The sequence below is a fragment of the Chelonia mydas genome, chromosome 14 (genome assembly GCF_015237465.2).
Source record: "Chelonia mydas isolate rCheMyd1 chromosome 14, rCheMyd1.pri.v2, whole genome shotgun sequence".
NCBI classification, from domain to species: domain Eukaryota; kingdom Metazoa; phylum Chordata; order Testudines; family Cheloniidae; genus Chelonia; species Chelonia mydas.
This window is the reverse complement of record NC_051254.2, coordinates 6,973,764-6,991,663: the sequence shown is the minus strand read 5'-3', so window position 1 is coordinate 6,991,663 and position 17,900 is coordinate 6,973,764. Positions and strand designations below refer to the sequence as shown.

Here is a 17,900-nt window from a genome sequence, read left to right as displayed (position 1 = left end):
ATGGCTCATTCTTTCTGTTCCCATATCTGTACTTCCTAGCATAGTAACATTTCGGGATAATCATCGTCAGAATATCTCAAAAAATTCATAATGATTAGCAAGTATTATTGTCCTATTTACAAATGGGGGACTGGTCCATTGAGACACAGACCTATGGTGACTTGACCACTGTGGTATAGTGAGAGTGGCAGAGTCTGGAACAGAACCCAGCTCTTTTGAGTCCTAGGTCCCTCTCTGACTATTAAATAGTGTTTTCAAGCATCTCCTCTAGATGTGTCAAACTGTTTGCCTAGTCTTCTACCCTAAGCTGTTTTTTTCTTCCAGTATGTGTTTAACTCATTTTTAACGTATTAATATCTTTATAGTTGCAGTTTCTGTTGGTGCCTTTGTTAGTTCATTCCACACACGTCCTCCTGAATAAAAAGTTTTTTAGGAACTTCCTTAATACCTGTTCCTTTCTTAGTTTCAGTTTATACCTTTCTAGCAGTTTTTATGGCATTCACCTTCAGTATTTATCTTCTGCTTTACACCTCAGTAATGTCCACTCTTAACTTCCATTCCTTTTCTAATTCTTTTATATCTTCCTTGTAAAAGAGTTCCTCAAAATTGTACTTGTTCTTCTAAGCATTGGGTAATGTTCAGAAATGTCTGAAATGGGATCCTAAGTCCCATTGACTTTTGCACCGTCAAGTCCAGAGCTGCTTCTGCAACTTGTTAATATATTAGCACTGGAAGATGCTGATTCTTAGCCCCAGTGAGTTAATCAACAATTGAGACTTTGTTGAATGAGTTCAGTCTTACAAGGTTGCTCATCTTACAATGTTTTTTAGAGTCTTTCCTTTTAATTTTTTAATTTAGTCTTTCTCCCAAGAAACTCAATGGTAACATGGATATCTCGATATATTTTTCATTGTCATTCCTTGGCCAGACTACCCATAAACATGTTCAGAGAAGGGGCAATAATGGTATACAGCCTAGGATCAGCCAGTTAGGCAGTTGAGATATTCAAGGCCCTTACTTGGAACTTTCTTCCTATGCTTACCAAATATTCTTGTCTCGATGCCACATTGCATAAAGGGTTGAAATTTGCCTTGGCACCATTACAAAGGGCAGTTTTCTGGGCTATTACATGTCTCCTTTTAAAAAAAATAATAGGAGGAAGTGGGTGGGGGTTAAACGGCTTCTGTTTTTCATTAAAAGGGAAAATTCTGTGTTTTGATTCTATAACAACAACAAATAAGTGAATGAGACATGAAACAAATACTTTGTTGTGCTTTTAATTAAAAATGAAAAGCTGGTTCTTGTTATGGCTTGTTGGGTGGCATTTTAGTGCTCCGTGTTTGTCTTATTTCAGTAGGGACATCCTTATAACTCTGCAGTCTCCAGAAGTGAGTGACGAATTCACTAAGCTTACCCTTTGTTCCTTACAAAGAATGAACCTGTTCCTTATTAGATTGGTCAAGACAGATACAATATTTACACACACATTCCACACAAAAAAGCTGTAAAAAGATGATTAAGGTTGCAAAGTACTAAGGCAACTAGAACTGAATGCAATATCCCAGTTGAGGGTAAGCTATTGATTTGTATAAAGTGCTATAATATTTTCCATATTGTTTTCTGTCCTAGTCTTTGTGCACCGTAACATTTTGTTTGTGCATTTGACCACCACTCCATACTGAACAGAGGTTGTCATGCACTGTCTTGGTCTTTTTCCTAAGTGGTTACATTTAATTTAGAACTCAACAATGTGGCTGAATGTTTCCGTTTATTCTTTCCAGTGTACATTACCTTGCATTTCTCAACACTGAGTCTCTCACCTGCTGACATGTTGCCCATTTCTCTACTTTTATTAAATCCCTTGAAAGTTTTCAGTCTTCTTTAAATCTTGACTAACCGAAATTTTGCATCATCTGTAAATTTTGTCATTCACCCCATTTTCCAGTTCACAGAGAAATACATTAAGAAACACTAGTTCTCGTGTGCAACCTTGGGGCACCTCATGCCTAACCTTTTGTGTTGTTGAAATATTGAACATTTATTCCAAATATAAGTTTCCCAACCACTTGAGACATTTTAAAATTTTATTCCTGGTGGGCAACTAATGAGAGGTCAGTAGAATTTGACTCAGAATATTGGAGATACTAGGTTTCCTTATAGGAGTGCCTGCACCGTTAAAACAACCCTAGAGAAGTTCCTGGGAAATCCAGGAAGCATTCCAATGTAGGAAATAACTAGAACCACTTCCTAAAACAGGACTCTAAGGTTTCTTGCTTCCCAGTAATATGTGGACTTCTGATTTTAGATTAGTTTCCCATATTGTCTGTTCTGTGTTGCAGCATTTAATTGTCTTTGATAAATGCATAGTTTCAACATTGTCCTATACGTTCAAGCTCTCTAATGGGAAGATCTGCATCCTTCACTTTACTGGAGAAGTATTCTGTTTCTTGAATCGCACTGCTTCTATAAAGGTGGCAGCTGAATCATTATTGCAGCCGTCCCTATATCGTTTGTATAACCTCAGTTCAGCAAGGGATGTAAGCACATGCTCAAATCCCATTGACTTCAATGAGAATGAAGCATATACTTCAAGTTAAGCACATGCTTAAATGCTTTGCTAAATATGGGTGGACGTAAGCATGTGCTTAAGTGTTTTTGCTGAATTGGGGCCTATGTAAACATCTGTGGTAGATATCCCAGTCACATTCTGGCTTGAATATCTGGACTTCTTCAAAAAAAAAGTTAAAAAGGCAACCGCCACACTGCAAAATATACAAAAAGCTTATAGTAGACTGACCTCTGAGAAGTTCTTCCATGGGAACCCTACCTCAGAAACCATTTCAGAGTGTTGCTCCCGTTTACTTTTTCATTTTGAAAGGACTCCCAAAGATTTTGGAGTGGGAAGGACATTGGGTGAAGTTTGTACCCCAGGAAGGAGGAAGAAACACTTATAAAGATCACCTTATGCTCACAATTACATGAGCACTGTAGTACAGCGGTTACTGTACAACACTGAAGATGTTTAAACCATAGCAATCATCCTCAAGGGTAAAAGCATCAATCATGTCGCAAAAAGAGCCTTAAAGGAGAGAGATGCTGTTCAGACAGAAAATCAATTATGTACAATTCATGAATATTATTAAGGGGAGTCAGGGTGAGTGCCAGTACAGATTTCCAAGCCTTTAATTTCCATTTTCTCAAATTGATTAAAATAAAGGCAGAGGGAAATTAGATGAGTTAGGGTTGTGTTGGAGGTATTTGGAGTGAAATCTGTTTAACAAAACAAAGCTGCTTCATTTTATTCCAAATTACAAAATGAAAACAGGAGTGATCATTGAGAGCTGTGATTCAACAGCATTTATTGAATTTTTCATGTTTAATGTTTATTATTCTGACTTGCTTAATTTTATGACTGCTGGATATTTACCACGTTCAGTTGCCATGCCAACTTAATATATTTGTTCACAGACAATGCTATTATGCACCATTCTGAAATGTTGGTTCTTCAAGTGGTTGCAGACGTGTATTCCACTCAGATGTGCATGTGCCCAGTGCACCAAAGCTTAGCAGTACCTGTGGGGGGTGGGTCAGCGGTCACACGCTTTGGCCCCATAGCCCCTCCTCTAGCTATTTAAGGGCAGCACCCCCGACACACCTTGGTTCCTTCTCACTGCCCATGACTAGATTGTAGCGTTCTGTGTGGTATTTTACCTTACGCGTCTCTGTTTCAGTTTTTCTGGAATTTTATTGTGTATAGTTAATAGTTAGATAGTTTAGTAGTATCCTGAGTTTTAGTTAGTAGAAGTCAGCTATGATCGATAGTTATCCTGGTATGATGCCATCACCACAGTTTAAACATTTTCCATTGCATGGGTTGCTGTCCTCAGTAGTGATTCCCAGATGTGGTGTTTGTTGTGCCTGGCAAAAGGGCGCACTAAAGAAAGGTGCACCATCTGCATATGTTCAGGTGGTGAGGGACTTACACCTCAAGCAGCACCTTATGGAGTGCCTTGACTGTGACAGTGTTGGTTCTCTGGCCTCCTTAATCTGTTGGATTGACCTCCCATATCTCTTCCTCTTTATCCTGACCTACTGACTCAGCACCACGGTCAGACTTGGCACAGCAAGTGTGCTGTGTGGCTAGATAACAAGGAGGAACAATGTTCGTAAGCTGTTCGACCAGTGCTACTTAATAGTAGGAAACAGTCTACTAGGTTCATTCATGTGGCCGAGTGGAAGTGATTTTCAGTTTGGTTGCTAGCTCACAGAATTCAACCAATACTAGCCTGCATTCAGGACATTTTCGATGTCACTCAGTTCGTTGAGGGTCCACTTAGCAGCGATCTTGGCATTTCATCCTCCCATCCAAGAGAAGAAAATCTTTCTCAAACTTCATGGTAGTGAGATTTCTGAGGCCTGGGCTACACTGGGGGGGGGGGGGAGCGTTTCGAACTAAGATACGCAACTTCCACTACGCTATTCGCGTAGCTGAAGTCTAAGTATCTTAGTTCGAATTACCTGGCCGTCCTCACGGTGGCGAATCGACCACGGCGGCTCCCCCATCGACTCCACTTACTCCTCCTGCCGAGGTGGAGTACAGGCGTTGATTTGGGGATTGATTTATTGTGTCTAGACGAGATGCGATAAATCGATCCCCGAGAGATCGATCACTACCCGCCTAGCCGGTGGGTAGTGAAGATGTACCCTAAGAGGATCTCCATTTGAGCCCCTGGCAGCCTGTTCTCTGTCCCAGAAGACAGCCTTCCTTGTTGCTATAACATGCGCAAGAAGAGTAAGTGAACTGCCCATCTTAATGGCAGAGTTCCCATGTATGCAGTTTTTCAAAGGCAACGTTGCCACATGCAGAATTTTTGTCAAAAGTGGTTTCAGTTTCACGACACCCAAATGATTTACTTACCGGTGTTCTTTCCTAAACCACATTCAAATGCAGATGAACAGTGACTTTGCAAGTTAGAGCTGAGACTGTGCTTGGCATTTTATCTAGAGAAGACTCAGCTTTTTCGTTCATCACCTCAGCTTTTTGTCTCCTATGTGATTGTATGAAGGGTCAGTCTGACGGGGTTCACATCCCCCCGCCCATCCTTGGCCTGCCCAGGTTTTGCTCAGACTCTCATTTTTTAGTGTCAACTCTATAATTTATTCAAGTCCCGTCCACCAGCACCTGTACAGTGCAACACAACAGCTAATCCCTTTGATCTTCAGCTTCTCTTCATCGGGCCCTAGGAGGAAAAGAGATCTCTCTTCCTTGGGATCTCCTTCAGTCTGGGCACGGTTAATCCTGTCCTCCTCCCCCTAGTGCTTCTTTCCTCCCTTTTATCAAGATAGTCGGATGGTGGGCCAGTTAATTCTTTAACTCACCCTGCCTCCTATCTGATTAGCTACATCCTCCCTATTTACTCAATCAGCTGTCACTGGGGAAACTAATTGAGGCTTTAGTGATCAGAGTGTAGACTCACCTGTCAGTGCCTCAGATGATTGCAGTAGTCATGGTACTCTATGAAGGGAGAGGTCCCTTGGGTAGATGGCAGATGCAAACTATTTAGAACTCTATAGGTCAAAACTGAACCTTGAATTTCCAAATGTTCTCAAGGAATAGCCCTACATAGAGCATGCTGAAGTAATCTAAACTCAAGGTGACACAGCTATAGATTACCATGGCGAGTTTTGTGTTTAAAAGTAAAAGATGCAACTTCTTTGCTAATTGCAGTTGATCAGTGCTCTTGCCATCCATTGTTTCCTAGACTCTCAGCAGCAGTCAAAGACCCAGCATGAGTCAGAGTCTGCTCAAAATGAGTCAGGCCCTGAATTTTGTAATGACTCCCCAGACAATTGTAAGAAATAACTTGGTATATGAACAGATAATAAACTTATTTTATATAGCATCTTCCATAACAGTGTTTCATAAAATACTTTACAGGTTAAATTATTACAGAATTAAGTATTAGATAATAGTAATATTATCAAATTATGCTGTTATACATAATATCTGTAGAGCAGAAGGGGGAAGAAACTGAAGTTTAGGCACAGGAAAACAGACTTAAAGGTGAGATTTGAAAGAAGATGGTATATCGATGGGGTTGAAAGATACAGGAAACTTGTTTCATATGGCAAAAGTTGCAGGGGAGGAGGTTCTCGCACCAGCAGTGCCATTTCTGGAAAGGAAAAGGGGAAGCTGATGGTATATGTGGGGAGGTTAATAATCAGGTATTAACTCTGGTAAAAAGTACAGTCTCCCAGAAAAGTACAAAGGCAGTACACTCCATGGCAGTGAGACTATTGGAATGAAGTGAGCAGCTGAAAAGAGAAATAGGAGATGAGTGTCAATAGTTGAAAGGAGACAGAATTTTTACCAACAGTAGCAACATTTGCGCTCAGATGCAAGAAATACATACAGTATTTGAAAATGTCAGTTACTGGCATCTTGCATGTTAAATAATGATGAGTCAAAGGGAGACCTTTCCTTTTGTGGGGAAAGTAAGTTATTTTATGTGATTTAGATGATTGCTTGAATAGAAATAAATGAAGGAATTGTGTTCTTTCAGAGAAAGCAGATTAGAGGTTCCACGGTAAGGCAAACAGTCAAATGAGGGGAAGTAAAAGGGGAAATGGTATTTCTTGCAGAAATGAGCTTAGGTTCAGAAGAAGGAAAGAAGTGGGGAGAAACACCTCTGAGCCTATCCAGTGGTTAGAAGAGGGTAAGAACCCAGAGTTGTGTGGTAGGCTAGTAAGGTTTGTCTGCCTTCCTTCAAGGGGATGGGGCTGCCTGGTTGGAGTTTAACGCAGTACAGATTCATATTTCCGATGTTTGATAAAGGCTGGTATTGACAAGATACTAGCCATAAGCTGGCCTTCAGTATTACTACATTTTTACCCTCGTACACTGTTTCCTTTTTAATCAGTCTCCTTTGTGAGAAATAGAACAAGTATAGCAATGTTTACCTTCTCTACTGACCATGGAATTTAAGCAGAAATGGTGAAATGTTTGAGGTAGGTATGAACCAGAATCTTACCAACGGTGATGCTTTGAAGAACTGGCAATATGTTTGCTTGTAAAAACCGTGCTCCTTAAAGGCGAGGAAATTGTGATTGTAGAAGTAATTTCTGATTACTATCTACCAAGGCCTTGCCAGAAAGTTTTAGGCAGTCTGCAGATATAGAGCCTGATCCTGCATGTTGCTGAACACCCTCAGCTCCAGCTGACATCAGTGAGGCCTGAGGGCTCTCCGTGCTTTGCAGGCTCAACCGTTTAAACCATTGAATCGTTCCACACTGGCAAGCACTATGCAGCAGGTAACACAAGATGGAAAGTAAAGCTGTAACACATGAATAAATTCCAGTGGTGGTGTCAGAGAATCTTATTCAAACTGCATTTCAGAGTAATTATCTTGATAATGTTTTAGAAATTCTTTGCTATTAACAAAACCAGGAATTAATGGTGTTTCTTTGTAGGGCTGGACCAGTGGTGCTGGTCAGTAGCGCGGAAGATGAGCTAGTTTCGACTTCTATTTGTCCGCTCCCCGGATCAGCGGGTGTTGGAAGCACTGTTGAGGCTTCTCCCTTACACGTAACAGTGACTTCTCTAGCCAGTTTATGGAACAGCATGCATGTGAGCTGAAAGGAACAGTCCTCTGCCAGAGTGAGAGTCCTTTGGATGAGGGGTTAAGGAATTGGGGATCATGAACATTCCAACAGAGACAATGGAGGCCCCCTGCTGGAGGGGGGGCAGTGGAGGGAGTTTGTTAACCACAGCATTCCTTGTTATTCTGTGGTGTTGACAGCAAAAGCTTTTATTCCTATCCAGCTCATGTAATCTCAAGAATGCTGTTCTTGACATATGCAGCCGGCTGTTTTTTAAAGTTTTGCCTAGCTTCTCTTCCTTTGCAGTTATGAATTATATAGACCTTTAGTGCTTAACTACAAACAGAGGATTTTCCAGGTGGGGGATCTGGGGTAAGAACAGAAAGATATTGAAATACAAGCCGCTGAAGTAATAAGGTCTCTTGGATGCAGGTTGAAAGAAACTGATTTAGAGCAGAAAGCTTAGATTGTGCATTGAGCAGCACATCATAACTGGTGGTCCTTAAGGGTTAGTAAAACAGAGAGGCAAAAGATGTTTTGGACTCTCAAATGATTTACTAGCTAAAGAGAGAAAAACACAAAGGTTGGCTATGCCATCACCTTATGCTTTATTGAAATTGTGAGAGCCGGGTAGGTTCTGTAGCTGAATTTATTTTACTGTCATAGAACAACATGGTGCATATTTGACAAAAAAACAGGAGTGTCTGATCTTGCTCTACTATTTTCAGTTGAATTGAATTTATGCAATTGTTAATGCTTATTACTAATGAAAACTTAAGAATAGTGTCGTCAAATGATATCGTCGTGTTTCTTTAAATCTGTAGGAACCACATTTCAGCATGTATTTCACAATGAAGGTAGTAACTCCAACCTCCTATCCCTGGAATAGGAGAGTATGTGAACCAAATAGGGAAGAATGTTTGTACTCTAGTGCATTGTGAATCAGGTCTGGCTCTGGGTCCAAAAGTGCCTTGAGTAGCCCAGAATTTGGCACTCTCCAACCCAGGTCCAAGACAAGCAATTTGGGATCGTCATCTGCAATTGACCCTAGATTCTATCAAGATCTTTTTAGAGTCGGAGGACACCTGAAACCTGAATGAAATCGGGCGTCTGGATAATCGGATGCCTCTGATTGTAGAGAGCTAGCAGGCTTCCCCGAGGCTGACTGAGACTCTGAGCAGCTTCACCGCACAGCAGCTTTGTTTCCCTCAGAGCTTGTTCCCTGCAGGAGCAGAAAATCTGTCACTACAGTCAGGGAGGAGGTGACCAACCTGTGATTAATCGTGAGTTTCACATATCCAGGATTTTGCAAATTGGGGCTGCATTGTAATAACAACACTTAGATACTGAAGAGCTAAGTGTAGTCTGTCAGAGGTAGGCAGTCACATGGGATAGAAAAAGAGTTGCTGGGTTTGGAATAGGATGAAGGGCTTAGTTTTGGATAATTCACATACACAGCCAAACAAAATGTCTATCTCCTGTGACATTTGTCTTGACTCATTATGACAATGCATCATTTTATGCCATGCAGTTCAGCATTTCCTATATTTCATATTGGAGAGCATGGGGATGGTTCAGCTCTTATGTTTTTCTTAACTTGTTGTGTGGCCAACCAAAGGTTACTTTATCTATCTGTGGCAAATATAGCTTTTAATTGCTTCTGTTGACATCAAAGATTAAATCAGCTCATCGAAATGAACAAGAAAAAAGGCTTTCTCATGGCTAAAGAAAACCTAGCACAACACCAAATAAAACGGAGCTGTCCCATCCAACAGAGTAAAAGCCCTCCTGAGGGATGAAGAATTGTAATTTTAAAAATCTTTTAAGGGTATAGAGGAGACAGAGCTTTGGTGGGTCCTAGGTAGGCAACTCAAGTCAATAAAAGAAAAGACAAGTCTGTAGGGACAAAAAAATCAAACCAAACAAACAAAAACACTCTTCAGTCCTTTTTCCATGGTCTAAAATAAATGTTAAAAATATAGACACCCCCCCCATCAAAATTAGTACACCAAACTCAGCTATATGTTGTCTGTTAGTTATAAAGAAGTAATTTAGACTTTCACCATGATCTATTTAAATCTCTTGGGTCAGTAAATCTTGTTAGTAACTTCAGCCAACAGCTATTAGCATGTTTAGCACAGTGTGACAGGAAACAGCTGGGATCTTATTTTCATCCCATTGTGCAATTATTAATGAATATAGTTGAAAGTAATATACTTTCGACAAACTATCTTAGCAATGAATTTATTGGGAGATCCTCTTCACCATGATATTAGGGTCTAATATTTTGCAGATCAGTTTTCACTGCAAAATGGTGCATACACCTTCTCACTGAAGTCCAGAAAGATATCATTCTAAGAATCAGCCCCAAGCAATCCTTCAGCTACCAGGGATTGTTTCTTTCTTTGTCTGTCTCGCTCTCTTTTTTTAAATAGTACTCAAGAATTTCCTTCCAGCCAACTTAGTAATGTGTATCTGGATTCTAAAGCATGGTACCTATTTCTTTGTGACTTTCCAAGAATTATCTTCCTCAAAAGGAAACAGCTCTCTTCAGCCTTTGCTGGATTACAGTGTGAAAAGTGAATAACCATTTTGTGAAAACATGCAATTAGATTGCACTTGAAGATTATACTGGTAAAAAATAAGCAGGTTGGAAGAGGCCTGTCGCAGAATTTGACCATAATTTCTGCCAGCAATCAGTACGGTGAAATTTACCCCACCATGGGCTAGTGCAAGACAAGTCACAACACTATATATCTATGGTGTGGCAATGCAGATGGGAGAGGGAGACTGCAATGGGGCCTGCACACAATGGAAGGGTCTCTCTGAATATGCAAGTGTGGCAAAGGGCTACTGGCAATAGAACTGGGTAGCCATACTTGCATGGATCTAGTGACCAGGAATTTTCTCATGAATGACATAGAGGTTCTGCAGCCACTATTCCCATAGGCTGAAATGATGGTAACAGAAGGACTGGACTGGCATCCCACAGTCTGTTTGCAGAGTGGGGGCCATGGGATTCCTTTCCCTGGACCTTGCATCCCCAATTTTACAAGCTTTGTGCATGCTTGTAATGTGAATTTCACCGTTATTATATTATCTTTAGATATGGAGTTAGAAAAGCTGTCCAGCACAATCTGCCTGATTGGTGAAATATAGCTTTTATTTTTTCTTAACTTCCAAAAATGAAAACATTTAGCAGTTCTAGCTGTCTGTTTCTTCTCCTCTCTCACCAAGAACATGTCTAACGCATGTTAGATGAACACAAATATGCATGTTCTGCTGCATCCAGAACTCCACCCTAAATCAGCTCTTGGCTCAAAGGATATTTATCCTGGCAAAGTACATATACCTCATAATGTTTAAAGCACTCACAGAAATAATAGCATAAGTGTATCTAAGTTATTTTATTTTTAAAAAATACAAATCTTGATCTCTCACACACACACAAACATATCAAACAATTCTTTTATTTCTTTATATTTGCATGACACTATAGATTACAATTAGTTCACAAGAAAAACTTTTATTTGTCTATGTATATAAGGGCTTTGCGGGGGTCTCTTCGTTTGCTGGTACGTGAGAAACATTTCTGCACAGAATTCTCCTAAACTTTCATAAGATCTATTTTATTCCCTTCTACTGATAGTTATATTATGTATAATACATATTTGACAAGACTTGCTTTTTCCAAAGGAAAAAAAAAGGAAGAAAGAAAGAAAATCGGTACTTTAAGTGAGCCTTAATTTATATCTAGTCATCAAGTGTTTAAACATGTGTGTTCTTTGCAAATAAGCTGGAAGTCAAAACTTATGTCAGTTTCAAATAAAGTAAAATCTGATTTGTGGTCCTGATGGCAAAACTTCCTGGCAGATTTAAAGCATTTTGTTGCTAAAACATGAGTAGCGTGAAGTGTGTTGGTGTGTGAATGCACAGTAAGGAAGTTCCATTTGAAAATTTTGAAGTCAGTCTGGCAGTGAACTTCCTCTTATCCATCACTGGTGAAGTCAGCCCCAAATCCATCAAAGCACTTGAGCACTTGCTTAACTTTAAGCAGGTGGCTAGTCCCACTGAAGTCCGTGGAACTACTGACATGTTGAAAATTAAGCACAGACTTAAGGCCCTGATTCAGCAAGGTAATTAAAGTTGTGAGTAGTCCTGTTGAATTAAGTGCGACTAATCACATGCTCAAGGACCAAGCTGAATCAGGGTCTAAGTGCTTTGCTACGTTGGGATGTTAGTGAATACAACAATAGTGGGAAAATATAAGGCCCAATCCTACTCCCAGTTGATCTATGTTGATATAATACCACTTAGTGGTGATATCATTGAATAAAGGTGGCTGATTATTAACAAGTCCTTGTGCTTAAGAAATAATCATTTTCATGCCCAAAAATCCTAAATTGTAACATCTCTACAACAACCATGTCCATTTTTTTAAATGTCTACCACCCTGTAATAAAATGAGCCCATGGGTCATTTACTTTCTGTTTGCAAATGTACATGTGGTGCTCCACTATGATATTTCACTTTCGAGCGCAGTAATGTTCAAATATTTTCCATTTCCCCATCTTCAAACAGGAATGTGTTCTAAATCTCTTAGGTCTGTTTTCCTAATCACTGCAGTGGGAATGAGCATTGCAGTTTGCCTAACCTAGATACTCCTTATTGCATTCCCATATATTTTAAATAGTCCACTCACCTTCTCCATATTTGATACATTCCCTTCCAAGTTCATCTGGTTAGGTGCGTGAAAAAGACCATCCAGTTTATGGGAAAAGACTTAATTTTACTTTTGGTACTGAGACCATGTAATATATGTCATGACATAGACTTCTTGTTAGTCAGCCATCGTTAGCCAGTTGCCTATTACGAACACTTGTATTAGATAGCAATACAGCAACACAGTAAGCTTACATTTCCCCCAGTTTAACGTGATTGCTAAATCCCAAACAAAAGATTAGAGGAAGTTCACTATCAGACTGGCTAGTGTAATGTGTTAAATTCACAATAGACATATGTGATCCGAATTAGACACGTAGGTACCTATCCAAAAAAGCAGATATTCAGATAAGTTTCCTCTCGAGGTTCCTTCCAGTTCTATGGTTCTAAGATTCTATGATTATTTATATTCACCTGAAACTTTTCTTCTTATTGTAGACATCTGCAAAGACATCTTGCTGTAATCCTCCATCCAGTTGCATGGTCTTTAAGTACGAATGCTCCAGAACTATTGAATAAAACAATCATCAACCAAACTCCCCTGAAACTCAAGAGTATTATGTAAACAATGCACCAGGGCAGCATACCCTAGGCAATGAGAGACATGGGTCTCCTGCATTCTTTGCTTACAATCAAGTTTCTTGAAATGCCCTTTCCCAGTCAGTTTTCGGTGGGGGATTGTTTAAAATACTAATTAAAAGGAGGGGGAAATTAAGTATAAAAATAATTAGAAAATGATGACTGCAGCTGGTTCTGCTCTTTCCTTAACTTGTATAAATTAGTCCTAAAGTGCATATGACATACAGTTATGGACACTGCTGGTAGGTACCAAAGATGCCATGGTAGCAATGCATATCTATGTCAGAAACCCCAAACGAAATAGTATGGAACTCCTTTACTTCAGCCTTTATTCATCACACCTTCTTTTTGAAAGTTCAAAAATAATTTTTTTCACTCTTGCAGCTATTTCTTTTAGGGAGTTACACACCCTTTCATATTTAAAGGGCCTGATACAATGCCCACTGAAGCCAATAAGGAGTCCTTCTGTTGATTTCAATGGGTATTGAATCCATCCCTCAGTGACTGGTGATCATTTATGTAGACAAAAATCAATTCATGATTCTCTATATGGTTAGAATGGAGACATAACTTTATAGTGATATTTTTAAGTATACTGGGATGAGCTGCTAGGGTGGTAATATTTCCTTGATATGTACCCATAATCATGTGTAAGGAGATCACACATTGGTCTTTTGAAGATGCTCACAGAGTCATTCCAAGTCCAAACATTTTAGAAATCTCTTTGAGCATTTGAATCTCCAACAGAGTCTTGAATTCATTGCAGCCAAAAGGGAAAGGTCAAGCAGAAAGCAAAAGCATATGGAGATTGCTGTAGTGTCAGATAATGTGCCTAGAAATTACTTTAAAAGAGAATAATCATTTCAGGAGACAGGTTTTGGTCCTACTCAATTTAATACTTTTAGAGCTTAGTTAGAAGAATAGTAGATCAACAATTTTGACTCTGCTGCAATGAATTTGACTGAAAAATGAGCTTTGAAGAGGGCAAGGAATGTCTTGCAAATTTTCCATGTAATAATAAGTAAGACAAGATCCTCAGAATATCTAGATGGGGATTGACAAGTCATTAAACTATTCTGAGTGCATCACTTAGCTGGAGGGCATTAATAGTCCTGGAATGAAGTCCAAGAAATGCCAAGCTGTAAATAAAACATAGTTACATCCATAGACACAAAATGTTCCTCCTTACAAAACTTCTTAACTTCGAAGTGTTTTTTAAAAAATTCTGTATACAGAGTTGGTTTGTCTCATATATTAGGAGTGAGACACAAGCAATGCCTGTGGGCCTGAGCTAACGCCCACTGAAGTCAACAGGAAGGCTCTCATTGACTTCAGTGGCTGCTGCATGAGGCCCTCTGCCCAGACCCCAGCCGTGCTTTCGTTAAAGCTTCCCAGGGAGGGATTATAGCCACATGGCCCTTCCTTTGTCCTCTCACACCAGGTCTTAACAGAGCCCCTACTATGTCTCCTTTTTCTGCCCATTTTTTCCTCACTCCTTTTCTATATACCCTCTTTTTTCTTCTTGTTTTCTCTCTACTTCTTTCTTCTCTTTTGCTCTTTTATGTGTTTTGGGGACACTTTCTCCTCTCCGTGCTCCCCCACCCACCTCCCAGAAACCGCTCCCTGTTCTTCCACTCACCAGAATTCTGCATGGTCCTGGGGATGGTAACTGGTGCCATACAAGGCTGAGCTGAGTAATGAGAACTACAGCTGGTTGCATAAAGGGCACAGCAGAAGCAGAGAGGGAAGGATGGTGACATTAAGGAGCTGCCTACCACTTGACCTGCAAAGGTGGCAGCATGCTTGCAGTGTCTGTGTGCAACGGTGGATCTGTGTTCTTACAGCTTTCTTCCTCTGTGTCCTCACCCTCCCTTGCCCCCCACCCCCAATTAGTCTTGTTCTGGCCTCCAAATTGGGAAACACTGCTCTAAGAAGAAGCTGGCTGTGAAGATTCTCTCCTGCCCCCCAAATTGGTTATGTGTCATTTAAATCTCTTTATTCAATTTCAGGTGACATACATACGACAAGAATATGAAACCAAACTCAAAGGTCTGATGCCAGCATCTTTGAGAAAGGAACTCGAAGACACCATTGCATCTTTAAAATCTCAGGTAAAATATCAGCACTCAATTGTCTCCAATTCTAGGGTTTAAATAACACTCATCTCTTTTATAAAGGAAACTATGAATGCATTAAATTTGGCAATATTGGATTGAGGTCAGTGATAAACTGGCAAGAGTCCAGTGCTTATCACACCATCACCTTTCTTCTAGGATCCCCCTCTCCCCATCTCCCTCATCTCGCTACCGAAAGAGTCATCTCTCTTGATCCAAGGGATTTACCTCAAATGCCGGGTGAAAGTAGAAAATAAAGTCAGCAATGATGTTGCAACTGTTACCTTTTTTTTTTCCCCAAGAATATGCTGCTGAAGACAGAGTATGGTTAGCAACTATCTATTATCAGTGTTTCTTCAGAAGAAACTCTGTTCACCATGCCCTGGGGGACTCTTTGTTTCCTTTGCAGCCTGTATAATAAAGCAGCCCTTTGCTTTTTTAGGTACTGCTTCAAAAGTCCATTGAATTAATTCCAAGTTTGGTTGATAAAGGTTGATATAATATCTTGTCAAAGACATTTGATTTGGTACACACAACATTTTAGTTTAGATTTGCAGCAGGAATTAACTCAGGAAATCCTATGACCTGTGTTATGTGATAGATAAAACTAGATGGTTCCTTCTTGTCTTAAAATATATGAAACTGTAAATTAATCCCAATGGCAGCCCTAGAAGTAAGAATAGTAAACATGAAGACAAACTGTTAAATGTCACTTTTTTAAACCAATGACTGATCATGTTTTAAAAAAAAAAAAAAAAACCCTTACCCCTGTGGAAGGGCTACTGGGTAGTGGATAGTTAGGAAGCAGATGTGATGCATCGTGATTTCAGCCAGGCTTTTGACACAGCCCCACATGACATTCTCATAAGCAAATAAGAGAAATGCGATCTAGATGAAATTACTATAAGGAGTATGCAGAACTGGTTGAACGACCATAATCAGCGTAATTAACGATGGTTCACTGTCTACAGGGGAGGGTGTATCTAGTGCAGTCCCGCAGGGGTCAATCTTGGGTCCAGCAGAATTCAATATTTTCATTAATGACTTGGTCAGTGGAGTGGAGAATATACATATGAAATTTGTGGATGACACCAAGGTGGGAGAGGTTGCTAGCACTTTGGAGAACAGGATTAGATTTCAAAATTAACGTAACAAATTAAACAAGATGAAATTCAATAAAGACAAGTGCAAAGTACTGCATTGAGGAAGGAAAATGCACAGTAGCTGGCTAGGAAGTAGTACTGCTGATAAGGACCTGGAGGTTATAGTGGATGACAAATTGAATATGAGTCAGTGATGTAATGCAGTTGCAAATAAGGCTAATATTCTGGGCTGTATTCATAGGAATGTTGTAGGTAAGACATGGGAGGTAATTGTTCCACTCCACTAGGCGCCAGTGAAGCCTCAGTTGGAGTAGTATCCAGTTCTGGGTGCCGTACTTTAGGAAGCACATGGACAAACTGAGGAGAGTCCAGAGGAGAGCAACGAAAATGATAAAAGGTTTAGAAAACCTGACCTATGAGGAAAGATTTTAAAAACTGGACATGTTTAGTCTTGAGAAAAGAAGACTGAGGGGGGGGACCAGATAAGTCTTCAAACATGTTAAGGGTCATTATAAAGAAGACTGTGATCAATTGTTCTCCGTGTCCACTGAAGGCAGGACAAGAAGTAGTGGGCTTAATCTGCAGCAAGGGAGATTTAGGTTAGATATTAAGACAAACATCCTAAATACTGGAATAGGGTACAAAGGAAGATGGTGGATCTCAAATCTTGGAGGTTTTTAAGAGCAGGTTAGACAAAAAACTGTCAGGGATGGTCTAGGTACACTAGGTCCTGCCTAAGCGCGGGGGTGGGCTAGATGACTTCTAGATCCTTTCCACCCTATATTTCTTTGAGTTTATCAGGGTACGCTGTGTATGGTGGTGATGTGATGTACAAACTCCACTCTGGATAGCAGAATCCTTCAGGAGCCATTCATAATCCACGTGGAATCATTTGAAATGCCAAGACATGCATATGTTCATGAAATGCCAAAGGTTGGGGGGGGAGGAAATGAAAGGTTAAACTGCTATCTGAGTTGTTAAGCGAGTTTTTTTTGTGCAGAAGTCAACTTTTTTGGCTTGGATTTATTTGGTAAAATGCTGTTTGAAATGAGGCTGTTACTTAAAATCATAAAACTGCTTATAGTTTTACATAAGATATTAAATAGAACCTCATCGTCCATCTCTCTCCCTGGAAATGGTTATTAATTTACTTACATTCTCTGTTTATAAAAGTTAGTTTGTAACATTTTTTGCTATGCATGGGAATTTCCCTTGGCAATGTCTGTCTTTAACAGAAATATGACATTTCCATAAGAGAGAGCTTTATAGTCCCACATGCTAAAGGTGACACAAGTTAATAGTCGATTGCAGATATTTATTTATTGCATGTAAACGAATTTCAAGTGGTACTAATATTTAATCTGATTAAAGTCATTGCAGACCAATAAAGGGTTAAGGATCTACCAGGATGATCTATTTCCAGTTGATAGTAAAAGGCCAATTAAAAGTTTAGTTTACTGTTAACTTTGTCTGGTAGGAAGCATTCCATTGGAACAGATATAAGAATACTTCACTTTACAGTGAGTATTGTTTTTTAAAATTGAAACTGATATACACCTGCAGGGCTTCTTTTAGGATCAGCAGCATTTCAAAGGACTAAAAGTAACTCCAGACTCCTAAAACTGGGTGTTAACGCAGAAACACGTAGCTGCTGGCTTCATCTGCAGCAGTATACGGTAGTCACAAACCATTCAGTAAGCAGGGTTCTCTTCTGAAGCACAGGTGTCCTTGTCTTTGAAAATTGTTGAAATTCCAGTCTGAAAACATCAGAGGAGAACAGCAG

The 17,900-nt window shown here is 39.8% G+C and overlaps 1 protein-coding gene across 9 annotated transcripts in view; it reads left to right on the top strand.

The window, feature by feature from the left end:
• CEP112 (centrosomal protein 112) overlaps positions 1-17,900 on the top strand; it is a 360,739-nt gene that overhangs the window by 283,673 nt on the left and 59,166 nt on the right. For 8 of the 9 annotated variants that reach the window (XR_005227706.2, XM_007055085.4, XM_037914553.2 and 5 more), the window contains one exon: positions 14,910-15,011. Coding sequence is in view for 8 of the 9 variants with exons in the window: in XM_007055085.4 (XP_007055147.2) it covers positions 14,910-15,011 (102 nt within the window). In the remaining variant the exon portion in view is untranslated. Of the gene's footprint in view, positions 1-14,909; positions 15,012-15,456; positions 16,559-17,900 lie in introns of those variants that run through there. The other variant, XM_043527605.1, reaches the window with a different exon arrangement.